The 14,903-nt window shown below is 42.0% G+C and overlaps 1 protein-coding gene across 7 annotated transcripts in view; it reads right to left on the reverse strand.

Annotated features, from left to right (window-relative positions):
• Positions 1 to 14,596, reverse strand: part of cblb (Cbl proto-oncogene B, E3 ubiquitin protein ligase) — an 88,397-nt gene extending 73,801 nt beyond the window's left edge. For 2 of the 7 annotated variants that reach the window (XM_062485510.1, XM_062485507.1), the window contains exons 1-3: positions 13,863 to 14,592; positions 13,314 to 13,490; positions 12,905 to 13,155 (exon numbers count right to left, since the gene is read on the reverse strand). In XM_062485510.1, coding sequence (XP_062341494.1) covers positions 12,905 to 13,155; positions 13,314 to 13,481 — 419 coding nt within the window. In that variant the 5' untranslated portion in view covers positions 13,482 to 13,490; positions 13,863 to 14,592. Of the gene's footprint in view, positions 1 to 12,904; positions 13,156 to 13,313; positions 13,491 to 13,862 lie in introns of all 7 variants that reach the window. The other 5 variants (XM_062485506.1, XM_062485505.1, XM_062485504.1 and 2 more) reach the window with 5 other exon arrangements.
• Positions 14,597 to 14,903: the final 307 nt, after the last annotated feature.

A 14,903-nucleotide genomic window follows, 5' to 3' on the forward strand; every position in this document is an offset into this window, starting at 1 on the left:
CAGACTCCAACTTATATTTTATTTTATTGTATATTTAATTCTATTCTAATCCCACTTAGTACTGCTAGTTTATGTACCCTTAGTATAGATAGTCCACATATTTAAATTTTAGGTATATGTTTATTGTATGCACCTTCCTGCCAAAGCAAATTCCTTGTCTGTGCAAACTTTCATGGCGAATAAATCCCATTCTGATTCTGATTCTGATGAATGGAAGGGTTATTACTGTTATTGAAAAGAAGGGTGGCTATATTGGTCACAGATTTTTTTGGGGAAATGTCAGAAATGTTTATTTGTAAATTTGGAGTTGTTTGTTTATCATTCTCACTTTAACATATGGAAATAAAGAAGTGAGATGGGAAATTTTCGTTTTTCATTTAGTTGCATAATAATTTTGCACACTAATCGTTGACCAATAATTGTGCACACATAGATATTCTCGTAAGAAAGCCAAAACCTCACTTTTACTTTCTTAAATATTCAGGTTTGAGGTTTATTGCCATTTTGGATTGACCAAGAGCACTGTCGTTGTTCAATAATAAAATGAATCCTCAAAAATACAACTTGCCTAATAATTGTGCACACATTGTATCTTTTTCTGTTACATAAAATATATTTTATATACCAGAGCCATCAAGAGAACATGCTCCTCCCGGCCAAACCCTCCATCTCCCACAATCTCTCAATCATCCTTGGATCGGCGACGGTGACCCCTTCATCCTCTGCCAGGAACCTCGGGGTGACCATGGATGACGAGCTCTCCCTCACAGCCCACATTGCTGCGGTCTCCCGGTCGTGTAGATTCACCCTCTACAACATCCGGAAGATCAGGAGATACCTGTCTGAGCATTCCACCCAGCTGCTAGTCCAAGCACTTGTCCTCTCAAAGTTGGACTACTGCAACTCGCTGCTCGCCGGTCTCCCAGCATGCACAACCCGCCCTCTCCAGAGGATTCAGAACGCGGCGGCCCGTCTGGTCTTCAATCTACCCAGACGCTCCCATGTTACCCCGCTCCTCATCTCCCTCCACTGGCTTCCCATCACGGCCCGTATCAGATTCAAGACTCTGGTACTGACCTTCCGAGCGGTGAACGGGACTGCACACGACTACATCAAGTCTCTCCTCCAGCCTTACACCCACCCCTGGACCTGATGTTAGTTTCCTCCAGGATCACAATGACTTGTATTGAGAGACTTGTTGCTCTTGTTGGTTAGTTGTAACGGTTTTAAATTCTTGTACTCGCTGTGAAATATTTTACTATTGATTGTTTTTTTCTACACTCGTGGGGAGTTTCATGTTGTTCAATTCTATTTTGTTTAACTGCATGCTCTTATGGTTCTTCCCTTTGGCACTTATTTGGTTTTCCACAATGTATGCTTCATGTTTTGGCTGCTTGCAATGTTTGGGGCTATCTCGTTGTTATGATCAGTGACCTATGCTCTTTTGTAAAGCTCTCTCTTGGATGTCGCTTTGGATAAAAGCGTCTGCTAAATGCATAAATGTAAATGTGTATATCAAGAGAAAGCTTTCATTAAACAGTATGAAAATGGAGTTACGCATTTTAAAGACGTGAGCATTCTTATGTATTTTTCTCATTCTTTGCCAGATATTATGTTCATATGTACAAAGTCAAGGTAAACCTGCCAAGACAGAGTATGATAACATTAGATGCCAAAATGTATCAAGAGGATGTCCTGGTGCAAGGGATATCCTCAAAGGGGTTGATTTGTCATGGTATCTAGACCATTACTTCATCAGTGTGAACTGTTTCCTGGGACATTGCATAATTCTTGTTCAGAGGAATACCTGAATTTTCCTCTGTTTGGATAAACCCGTCTGTATTCCTGGCAGGCAGTGAGGATAACATCAAAGATTAAAGTCTGGGAAAGTGACAAGGGTTACTGCAGTAACTGGCTCCAGTGGCCATGGAGCCAGTCATGCAAAACACAGACCCGTAAACGCCTTTTTTTCAATGCTATTACGACACAATATTCCTCACAAGACTTCCATTATGATCTCACTTTGGGAAAAGGTAGGCCTGCTTTGCCAATGAGCTGAGCACTCACATCCCCCACCCCTTGAATATCCACATAACATTGACACAAATTGAGGACATGGCAACTCCAGTGCCTTAATCAGGTTGTAATATGCACTTGTTATTAAAGCTCCACTGCAGATGTTTTGGAAAACCTTTGATGGGGTCAGAGGTTATTTCCTCATCTCCGGCCCCAAACAAACAGTTAGAAGGACAACAGTTCCGACCACTCCTGACGTTACCCTGACAATCAGCAGAATTGTCCAATTTAGTAGGGAAAACTAAAAAAAGTCTAAAAAATAAATGTGAGCGCCATGTCAAAATACATAAATGTGTTGAATGAAAAAAGACATGCTTGGAGAGGAACTTACCCTACAATACCCTTTTCAGATTTACTTCAGAACACATTACATTAACTGCCATGCAACTAGCAATACCTAGACTATAGTTTTAGTCAGTCTGACTGGTCATGAACTGTTACTATTGAACAGAGTCATTTCATGGCTGGCCAATGGCTTAAGAAAACACAACCAGGGCCCTGTGTATTTTTTCCAACACATTGCTCTCTGGCAGAAAAAGCACTGCACTTTATAACTGTCTGATTCAAGGCAATTACTTTAGGTAGCAGCTAAAGGCACAGTTGTCAAGCCAGCAATAAAACAGACTAACTTACTGCAGCTTGCTGTACAAATCATTTGACGTGTGCTAAATTCTACTCTTGAGAAAAGAACAAATGAAAAGATGTCCTATTTAGTTATGCTTAAGTAACATCTTTCCAATCCCTGGCTTCTCGACCCCATCATTCTGGACAGGCATGAGACAGAACAGATCAACTCAAACCGTAGTCTGAGTCTGAACATTTGTGATGTCTTTGACAGATCTTTACCTTAACACTTCAGGTCAAATTTCATGACAGACATTCACCAACAGTCAAAAACATGTAGATACGACACAAACTTGAAGCCCACAGCTGACCTTGTAACATGAATCCACATTAAACAGGCCAAAACCTTTGTCAATCTAGCATCTGGGAGTGGAAGAGTGTTTCTCTAAAGGGCTTGATTATCTGTCGATGTGTAGTGGTGGTCGTGCTTCATCGATCCTTTGCCACTGTGGACGGGTATAGGGTTCATGAAGAAACCTTTTCAAAGTGGCTCTAGACTTTCTTCTTGTCACTTGATGATGTTGCTTGATCTCCTAGGAGCATGGCAGCGATAGTAATGGAAGTCTACTAGTAGTATACGTATATTACGGGTAGAGTGAGTATCCTTACAGGGTTCAGAACGTCCTTCAAGAAGGAACGTCCGTCGTGCTGCTGTTCTCCTTGAGTACACCGATTTGAGTCGAGTCATAACTAAGACACTTAGCTGACGAGAGCTTCCTTTACAAGAGGCTTTTTAATTAAACACAAGTCTCTGAAGCAAAGTTGAGGAGATTAATTTGGCTAATTAAGAACAAAGTTATCAAGGAGGAGTTCAGTAGGACAGCTTCCAGACCTTTTGATGGGGAAAAGGCACGGTTTAAACACACACAGGAGCCAAATCTCGTGTGCCTTCAAAAAAAGTCACCTCTGGGTCATACACAATTAACGTAGTGTACAGGAGCACAGACAAAGCTTTTCCATGTGCCAATCTCTCCTCTAAAGGAACCTCCATTGCTATCAAGCAGACAGTGGAGAAAGCACCACTCAGACAATATGGAATAGGCAAAGCAAGGTTCAATGATACAGCCCCCGGGAAAGCGTGTCACTTACATCCTGCGATAGCATCAGACATAACAGGGCTTTCCTTGAAGTATTATCCAGTATCAACTTATGGAACCTGATAGGCCTACTTACAATGTTTGTTTGGCTAAATACAGTGGGCTTGAGCCAGGGGCGGAGCAAGGGTTGTGTCTCGGGGGGGGCGGAAACTGATTGGGGGGCCCCCCTGTTATTAATATTTTGCAGTGCAATAAAATATAACAATAAAAAGTAACCGATGGCAACCTCTATTGTGAACAGCACATTTTAGCCTATATAATAAATGTGTTCAGTCATCATAGCCCCTAATGTGCAAACAAAGTGTAGGCCTAGGCTAGTAGCCTCGCATTCAGCATTCATTAGAATTTCTCACACACAGTAGGCCTACACAAATCCATGCATAACATGGGTTTAATGATCTGTCCATTTACCAATTACATTATATTCAAATTCAACGATAAGAGGTCATAAGCCCCCCAAAATGAAGTTAAAGACAGTAGCTTATAGTCATCCTAACAGTGACAACTTATAATAAACAAACATAAGCCTATATAACAATTCTTTCAGCAACAATTTGGGCAAGCTACACGCCAACCAAGCCCCAATGAAAAAAAACTAAAAACAAGTGCGCAACACACACACGCGTGACGCGCACTGCAGTTACTTCCTTGAAGGTGGGTACTCTGTTGAAGTTTAAAACTATTGGATCTGCCCAGACCCACTCTGGATCTGCCATAACCAATCGCTAGCGTTCGCCTTAGACAACTCTTTCACAACTAACGGAGCTAGCTGGAAAATCAAACGAACCCCGTGGGGATCAAAGATTGTTCTTGCTCCGGAATGGCTTTGCTCGCATCTTTCTCCGCCGCCATTACGGAACTACAACACAAACTAGCTCACGACATCAATGTCATTGTTCTCAGCCACTCCCTCTGTTCGCTGATTGGACAGGTAGAAAGTTAACTGGAGACATCCGATTTACGTACCTCAAGCCCAGACGCTGTATAGAAGCAAAATCAAAATTGAGCGGAAGTACGTAGTGTGTAGTCCACCCCCCTAGCCTGGCAGAGACAGGTTTCAAAATGTCGGACCTTTTCTAAGGGTGCCATGAAAAAAGGTTGGGAAACACTGTGCTAAACTGTTGCACAGCAAGTATGTGTCGTGCCGTGGTGTATTAGCAGCATCATACATTTAAGCAATTCAAGACTTGCATGTACAGTAAGTAATGTCACAATGTATTTAAACTCAAGCTTGTGTGGTGCATCGCTGTCTTCAATGCCACAGGCTAAACTTTATGTCAAAAGATTATTTATTTTTTTGGGCACATTCAAACAATCCCCTCGGTGAAGTTTGGCTAGCAACGGCAACAGCTAGCTTGCTCGTAGCTCAATTTACCAAATGGTCGCATTTGGCATTGCAATGATCGCTTCCAGCAAACTTCTTTTGAATGAGCCATTTCCCCTGAAATAAATGTCAAGATTATTGACGTTTTTGGGGGCATATTTTCAGTTAGCAGATGGTACTGTTTGAATCGCGCTTCCATCTGAAATACTGCCGGTGACAACGTTGTTAGAATAGCTTGTTTCAAAGGGGGTTCCTAATGAATGAATGCAATATGAGTAGACTAAATGCTTGAAAATATCACTAGAATGGAAAAACGTACGTTTCAGTCAGAGTTTAGGACCATTTTTACACCGGATTGTCCAATATCTTCGTTTGGTCCAACTTTCAACTGAGGCTGCTAGTATATAGCTCATCATTATTCCCTCTTGCAGGGGAAATGAAAAATCAACCGTTTCATTCTACACTTCACTTTTTGCATTTGTTATTGTAAATAAGCAGCAACAAATGTATGCTTTTAAATCTATGCAATCTTCAAAAATACTAAGTAGACATTTTTATATATACAGAAATTTCATTTGTAAAAATTACAGTTCATAAACGGACCCATCTGCAACCGACGCAAGCAAGCACAGCCTACAATTTCCCCAGAAATTGTACCCTCTCTAGTTTGTAACTTGTTTAACTACTTGCTCTTATGTTTCTTCCCATTGGTACTTGGTTGCTTATCACAGTGTATGTTTTGGCTTCCTGCAATGTTTTTTGTGGTTATCTCGTTGTTTATGATCATTAACCTATGCACTTTTTGTAAAGCTCTCTCTTGGAAGTCGCTTTGGATAAAAGCTACTGCTAAATGAATAAATGTACCGTAATTGTCGGACTATAAGCCGCGCCTTTTTTCCCATATTTCCTGCGTCTTATATAACGGTGCGGCTAATCTATGGATTTTTACAGCCAAAGGCCACTAATATCAGTAAATTTTCGCTTAAAAAAAATATAAATATTCAAAGATGTGCATACTTTTTCAAGGTTTTTCAAAAATAGCCAAAGTTAAGTGGTTAAATGATTGTGACGCTATTAACTAATTTTGCTGGGGAACCCCTAGCACTCCCTCAAGGACCACTGGTTGAAAACCACTGCCGGTATGTGCGCTGGGAGCGCACCGTTTAAGTTTGAAAGTTGAAAAGTTTGTGTCTGAAACGCTATGTGATACAGTACAGTTTACACAGCACAGTATATGTTCTGTAGCTACTATTGCATTCCTGTCCTACATCTATAAAGTTGAACAATGGATTTTGGTGTTTTAAAAACCCATCGACACTGTATGACTATGTTTAGCCTGTGTTCTGCTCCTCTCTCTCACCAACCGTCTCTGGAGGAGGGGATCCCTCTCTGAATTGCTCCTCCCAAGGTTTCTTCCATTTTTTTCTCCTGTTGAGAGTTTTTTGGGAGTTTTTCCTTGTCTTCCTTGAGGGTTTAGGTTGGTTGAGGGGCAGTTCTATGGGCATATGTGAAGCCCTCTGTGACATGCTTGCGTGTAAAAAGGGCTATACAAATACATTAGATTTGATTTGATTTGCACTAAATGGTAACACTCAGTGTGCGAAATACCCGTCAATATTCGGGGGGGTCCCCATCTCTCGATTGTTGCGCAATACCGATCTAAATATGCAGTAGGCAGGGACGGACTGGGAGTAAAAATAGGCCTTGGACTTTGATCCAGACCGGCCCACCAGAACCGGCCCACCAGAACTGGCCCTGTATACGCCACTAAAGTGCGCTGCTAATGCATGCACATTCTGGGTTTGATGTAATGCTAGTAGGGAGTTCTACAGTTAATGCCGCTACTGGCAGTAGGTATAACATTACAGTAACTATTTTATGGATGCAAGCCAAGACAATCAGTCTATAGCCTACATGACAACACACACACGCACACACTTAACCATTTTTGATAATCCGATATGCTATTATTCTACTATTATTCTATATGGTAGGCTAGTATTCGTAAAGCAACACTAACATAAGAGGTTGCATTGGCTAAAGTTGTTTGGATGCACGTTGTTTTATAACAAGTGCATTGTCATTCGGTGCCTCTTCATCTCTGAGTGCCACCTTTTTGGATGTGAACCCAAAGTGTGCGAGTGATACACACTGGTTAGCTTTCGCTTGCTAGCCATTGACTTCTCAACGTTTCTGTTTGGCGCACAGGACTGTCTGGCTCCGCTTGGCAAAAAAAATGGTGAATAAATGTTTGGATTTCTGAATACTGAACATGGTGAGCTTAAAGGTGACATGACATGAAAACTTCACTTTAGGAGGTTATTTAACATAAATATGAGTTCCCCTAGCCTGCCTTTGGTCCCCCAGTGGCTAGAATTTTCGATCGGTGTAAACCAAGCCCTGGGTGTTCTTTTCCGCCTTTCAGAAAATGAAAGCTCAATTGCTCTGTTTGAAAATCTCCTCTTTGTTACGTCACAAGGAGGAAGGTTACCTCCCCTCTCTCTGCTTTGCCCGCCCAGAGAATCTGGCCCGCCCATAAGAAACTGAGCTAAGACCGTGCAAGTGTTTTTATCCTCGAGAGACATCATGGCTTGCAAACGAACGAAGCATTACATTTGCTCAGTTTGGATGTACAAAGGAAAACAAAAATCTTTTTACAGTTCCTTCATCTGAGCCTCTGAAGACCCAGTGTCTTAATTTAATTTTCTCTGGAAATGCGCCTACACAACTTCTGTTGTAGGCGCATTTGTTTTGTATGTCTGCGCCAAACACTTCAGCCACGACTGTTTCCTCAACTTGAGCTAATACAAAACTGGCCTTGCTGAAATTAAATTCTGGATCAGTACTAACTCTCCTTCGTCCAGCTACTAACCTCGGACAAGTAAGTTAACTAACGCTATATCATTTTGTAGCTTTACTGTATATGGTTACCTAGCTTGCTACCCTTAGAATGTGGCTGTAACATTAGCTCTGCAGCTAACAGCTGAGTTACTGTCGCTAATGGAAAGGTAGATAGCATCAAGTATGTGTGTGAATACACATGCTGTAACGTGAGTGTTGTACACTTCTTTGTTATTTGGATAACCGTTCTGCTGTTGGTGTTATGGCGCGCGCGATATCCGCCTTTCCCCTCATTGAAATGACTGAGTGTGTACCTCTGCAAAACAGGGTTATCAGATGAGAATGGGCAAATTCGAGGCATCTTACAGCAACGGGGCTACAGCCATTGCGATACATCCATTGTAAACATTAGCGCATGGTGCCGCCCCTCCGCTCCTCATTAGCATTTAAAGCTACAGACACCAAAACAGCGCGTTCTGAGGAAAGCTCCTTGTGGGATTGCTAGTAGTGGCTGTAATTCTGCACCAAGGCTGAATTTCGGGAAAGAGACTTCTGATACAGTATTAGGGGACCACTAAGGCCTATATAAAAGCATCCAAAAACAGCATGTCAAGTCTCCTTTAAAAAAAATGTTGTGACAATATTTATTTATTTATTTTGAAAAACATTGAGACCGCCTTCAAATTTTGCTTTTGAGGCTTTCAGGGGGGCTCGTGGGTGAATCGGGGGGGGTCGAATCCCCCCGGACCCCCCCGTATTTCGCACACTGGTAACACTTGAATACGTTATGCAAATATGCAACGTGTTTGTTGAAATGTTAATAAATGGGAGCTTCCTCAAGCAGCCATCTCTTTCCCGACAATCCCCTCTGTGCACGAACCCTTACATATGGTAATTAAACATTAAAACACCTGCGGCTTATAGTCCAGTGCGGCTTATATATGTATCATTCAATTTAGCTGCTGCGGCTTATATTCAGGTGCGCCTTATAGTCCGAAAATTACGGTAAATGTATTGGTCCCAGCTTGAGACAGAGAAAAGAGATGGGGATCAGGTGGCCTGGTGTGGTGTTTGAGGGGGATGGGAATGGAGAACAGGGGTGTGAGAGTGGAGGGAAGGGGAAGGGGGAGGCAGATGGTCCAATATCGAGTACAAAGAGGTGGAAAGACAGCCGTCACAGGTCTCAGGAGACCAGCGACCACAAAGATGACCAGCATGTCAAAAGCATGGTCTTACTCAGCCTGGGTCTTCAAAGACGGAAAGGAAAAAACACATGCCACATCATTTAACTTTTTGGGGGGGAAAGTGTTTAAAATACCGTGACTCAGTAGAAAAAACGCCCCAAAAAAGAGTCTTACACACAAAAATAGAGAAAGGGACACTTTTGTCCTTCTGTGTTCCTGCTTCTTGAAGAGCACTTCCCTGAAACCGATCATGATGCGTATTGATCCATCTTGATCCCACCCCTCCCCACCAAAAAACACTTCGGGGGATATAACGCTTCCAGTAGAAGTGTAGGCCCAAGAGACAAAGAGAGTATTCTCTGGTTTCCGAAAGGAACATTTGGAGTGCTACGGAAATCATGACATCCGCCCACACCAGGCATAAAGACAAGAAGCAACCAACACACCTGAAACTGAGGAGTGAGAAGAGGTGGTGTGGAAAAAGAGATGCGGCGAAAAGAGAGAAGCCCAAGAAGAACAAGACTACACGAAGCTCAAACAAACCTCTGAAAAATCATTTTTGTTACAGCCTTTCAGAAAATTTGGACAGGGAACCCTGTGTGTCACCCTGTCCCCAGGCACTGTGAAATCAGCAAATCAGAGACATGGTGAAGCCCAGTCTTTGTGAGGTGATAATTAAAGATTGAATACAGAAAGGAAACATATGAACAGGATGTAGCTTTGGGTTTTTGCCCACCTTCCTTGCCTCCCTTATCAACTACCTCACTTTACCCCCCCTTACCCCTTCAGGCAGGAAACTGAGAATGACAATACAACACACATGGTAGGAGAGACAACAGTTCCCCAAAAAACTCTCTGATCTACAGGCAAACTAACCATCTTTTGGTTGGATGAGACAGGCTGACAACTGCAGAGGGCTAAAACTTCCAACTGCATGTAGACGGCTGCTTTTCAATTGGATTATTCCCGTCACTTCATCTGAGTAAAACCAGGAGCCAGGCAGTAGGGAGTAAAGGAAATACACAATAATAATTGACTACGCAAGGAAAAATTTTATAAATAATATAATGCTGACACATTTCTGATAAACTGGTAGTGAAACTGAAATAAAACCAGTATTGCACTTACTACTGTTCAAGTTGGAATGAGAAGAATCTGAGTACTACAAAGACCTTTAGGGTGAGATTTGCACTATAGCTTTTAGTGCTTCTCTCTCCCTCACTGTGCACTATCGTTGCAAGTCTTTCTCTTGTTCTCTATTCATGTCAATACTCATTAATGATGATTCATTATGTCCTTTTTTTGTAGGATACTGGGCAGAGCGTCCAAAAAAAAACCTTCATATGCTGTCACAGAATTGGGTAAACAAACAAAACAAAATACCTGAATGTTTAAGGTATTATCTGATACTGAAATCTTCTTGACATCTGGCTGTTTCACCCTTTCTGTTGCTTTTGCACTGCCAATTATACACAAACGTCACCGATGTGCCGTGGTCCCACATAACAAGACACTGTGTGTGTGTAGCCAGTTTTGGGGAGTAACGGAATACATGTACCGGCGTTACGTATTCAGAATACAAATTATGAGTAACTGTATTCCGTTACAGTTACAATTTAAATAGTTGGTATTTAGAAAACAGTTACATTGTTGAAATCAATGGATTACATTACGATACTTATCTGTTTCACGAGTTTATTCACTATCATAAATTAAGGCAACTCCATGCATTTCCCAGAACTTCTATCTGGTGGTTTCTACACTGTCCGAAACACAACTACATCTATCGCTCCCATGTCATTGCCTCTCGTTCTTTCCTTCTGCAATGCTATTGGCTAAGCCAATGCATGGCCATCACGTGCACGGGGGATGCAAACTCACGTACCATGGTTGGCCAAAGCATGCCTCGAGTCTCATCCACTCTCAAGTAGTTCTTAAGAGACACGTACGAGGGTTCTCCTTACGAGCATGTTCGGGAACGCATGTAAGAAATAACGATGGTTCGTTATTTTGCTCGTAGAGAACCCTCGTAACAACTAAGATCCATCGTTATCGGGAAACGCAGTTTAGTAATCAGGATTTGATGGCCGCATTCTGACACTTATAAAATGCAATTCAATGTGGAAGTAATCCAAGTAATCAGAATACGTTACTCAGATTAAGTAACGTAACATTTTTGGGCATGTATTCTGTATTCTGTAACGAAATACGTTTTTAAAGTATCCTTCCCAACACTGTGCGTGACGTAGGTGTGTCTGAAGGACAGAAAAGGAGCTAAACTGATTGGGAAAGGGAGAGAACGATCACAGTTCTGAGTTGAATGTGTTGCACCTTTACTGTAAGATCCTTAAGAATTCTGTACCACTGTCCAGCTTTGCAGCTACACTGTCAAGCCCTACAAATAGGGTGACCAGAAGCATGACCCTGAAAAGGAGGACACTTGGGTCCAAAAAGGAGGCCAAAGGGTCAAAAAGGAGGACAATCCCAAAAAGTTGTTGACCGACTAATAACATTAGTCATTTTAGTAAGTCAACATTTGTAAGTGCACTGCTTTTCTGTTGTCTTTGGTGACAAGTTTAGTCAAAAGATAAATAAGAAAATAAGACAGTACCATTACCCAAACTATTTCAATTGTAATAGAAATTAAAATATATAATTTGGTCAGCTCAGCAGCGGTTGTTTATCATCCGCTGTTGTTGTGTTCAGAGCAAAAAATGATGTTAAGGAAGAGTGCCCGGCAGAACTAGCATTATCCTTGTGCCGTTGCCTAGCGCAGGCATGCCGCTCTAAAGCCCTTTTCCCCCTACTACTCACGTCTATATCAATGCGACAGAGCTTACAGAAGGCACGATATTGATCTTTGCTGCTCTTAATGGTAAAGTGGAGTTCTGAACTCCACGTAGGTTTGAAGGAGGTCTTTCTTTTTGGCACCTGAAAGCCTACGCGAGTGGTAAATTGCGATGGTGGGCAGGAAGGGTCAAAAAGGAGGACAAAAGGGAGAAAAGGAGGACACGCAACAGTGGTCCGGACAAAGGGCTGGAAAACCGGACTGTCCGGACGAAATCCGGACCTCTGGTCACCCTACCTACACACCTAAGAGGACAGGACAACAAACTCCCCCTCAGTGGATGGCATTCCTCATTCCTTCTGTTTCTATCTTTCTCTCTTTCTGTCCTCACCTCTCATCTCATCTGTCACGCTGGTCCTGCTGCACATCAAAACCAATCACAGGGCAGTGCTTTAAGTGAGGCTGACAACAGCCTGACAGTAACAGACCATCAGCCTCTGTCCAATACAGAATGCAACTGTGGTGGTCGGACTGTCTGTCGCTGAGTGGCTTGTGAGAAAACGAGCACCGTGTCCTCCCAATAACCCCTCCCCAGTGGACTAAGCCCCTCGCTAACTTCACTTCTCATCTTCATCACGACTGTATCACCCACTGTTTTTTTTGCATAGTGTTAGGACATGAGCATCTATGAAGGGCTCTGGGCTACCACAATGACTTAAGTGTATCAAAAAATAAACTGGACAAGCACTTTAGCAAGTAGATAGATTAGACCTCTTGATGGTTCAAAAGAATGTGTGCCCTCTGCATTTTAACAAGCAATTGAATTGTGTCTTAACATTTATTATTGTAATGTTTCCTGTTTTCTCTCACGTTAAGATATATTAAGAACAACATTAATTGCTATGATGAGGTATCCCCCTGCCCTAAAGTAGTGTCACCTTCAAAGTATGGGGACGCTTTTGTTTCGTACCTGTCTTGGGACTGCTCTTCATACATCCTCTCCTTGCCTTCCTTAAAGAGGCGGATGGCTCGTTTAGACTTCTTCATAAGGCTGTCAATGTAGATCTTAAAGTATTCGTTTTCGCTGAGCTGAGTCAGCTTCTGGTTCTCCTCATATTTGCACAGTATTAGTCGCAGGTGCTGGTAAGTGTCTGGTAAAATATCCAAAATGTATGGTGGGCTGTTCTTTAGCAGAAGTCTTGGGTTCTGACACAGACGAACCTATGCAGGGGAAGACAGTTTAGTAATAGATGCTTCATGTCCAGTTCTCCAACTTTCACCAATATGGCTAGCCTATACGTTATCACAACTAGGCAATAGGGTAGCCAGTCTCCACATGTCAATAGCAGTTTAATTTAGGTAAAAATAGACACACTTACAACTTTGTCCATAAGTTTCCACGTTTTTTCAACTGTTCGGCGGTCGGCAGCTGCTTGTTTGGGTGGTCCCACAGCATCCTGAATGGCATCAATAATACCTAAAATTCGACCCTTTCGCTGGTTTGGTCCGCGTCCACCCGGATTTCGGCCACTGAGAGCCGTTGCCATTTCTAAAAACTGAGACACAAATAGGCTAATTAGCTCTCAATGTGGACACATATGATTTCTGTTAACGCTGAGACTGTCGTACAGGTTGGCTTTGGTGTGAACTTTATTCTGTAAAAAGTTAACCTAACAGGATATTAACCAAGAAACTTAAGTGTTTGGCATAACTCAAAATCCGAGAATAAACAGAGCAACTACCTATTGGTTTTCTCCCAAACCCTTTTCCAGACAAACGTCATTTCCAGATTTAGTCAGTTGCATAAAGTCCTTTATTCACGACTGCTATTCCAGTTTGAGGAGTAGGCTACACTGCGATTGGAAGAATCAGTATAACAGCAGAGTTTACAACAGAATTTCAATTTCTGTTTAGAAAAAGTTACTTACTGCGCACCACACCAAAACAAGGAATGTCGATGGTTCCTGTAAAGCTGAAAGCACTCCACATAAACAGCCCGATATGTCAAAATAGAAGCGAAGCGATTGATCAAAACCATCCACAAATATGTGGGCAGTCTAACATTATCAATCTTTCCTCTTCGATAGTCTTAACATCATTTTACAAAGGTTAACTCTCCTTACCACAGGAATTGGTTTGCAATACGGGTTTAAAGCGAGACCTTTACAGGCTGTGGTCGCTGGCTCAGGCAGTAGTCTAATCACCCCCTCTGCGCCCAACAGCACTCAGTGATACTGGTAGGAGGAGCAGAACGCTTACAATGTGGCAATAATGTCTATGAACCTATCAAAATAGTCTGTTGAAAATAAGACCCGTCTACAATATTGATAGAGTCGTATCAACACCAATAACCAATGAGAAGCTAGAGTCGCATGCATTGTGTCGAACTCAATTTCTAGCTTATGTTTGTGGCCTACCTCACTTTTATCCATAGGGGACAGCAATAATTAGACAACCACATTTTTTTGTAGTAGTAGGCCAAATGCAACAGAAAAGGGTGAACAATCAGTGGAAGATGTTCTAGAGATTTGCAATCGAATTGGTAGCCAACAATGGCCTAGACTAGGCCTACTTCCAGAAACTGCTTTATGATTAACCACAAAGTGCGTACGGTCTTTTTGGTCGATTAATACAACTCGAAAAAATACGGAAGCCCCGAAGACAACAGCACATTAAAATGCTTGTAGGCCTACTACCAATAAGACCGCACGAGGGCAGAAAAAGACAAAGTAAATGGGAACATTTCCAGACAACATCCCCTGTCAATTTGAGCTGACCAGAAAATAGGAATTCTGACCAGAAAATATAGTTCCTCGCCAGGACTGCCTTAATCCACAATTATATTGCCGTTTAACCATAACAGTGAACGAATACAAATATAACCAATCTACTGTATACATCTAATGCTGAAGCCAGCTATTGGCTAAATTCGATCTATAATATTATAGATCGAACTATATAGGACAAAA

The sequence above is a fragment of the Osmerus eperlanus genome, chromosome 19, assembly GCF_963692335.1.
Source record: "Osmerus eperlanus chromosome 19, fOsmEpe2.1, whole genome shotgun sequence".
NCBI classification, from domain to species: domain Eukaryota; kingdom Metazoa; phylum Chordata; class Actinopteri; order Osmeriformes; family Osmeridae; genus Osmerus; species Osmerus eperlanus.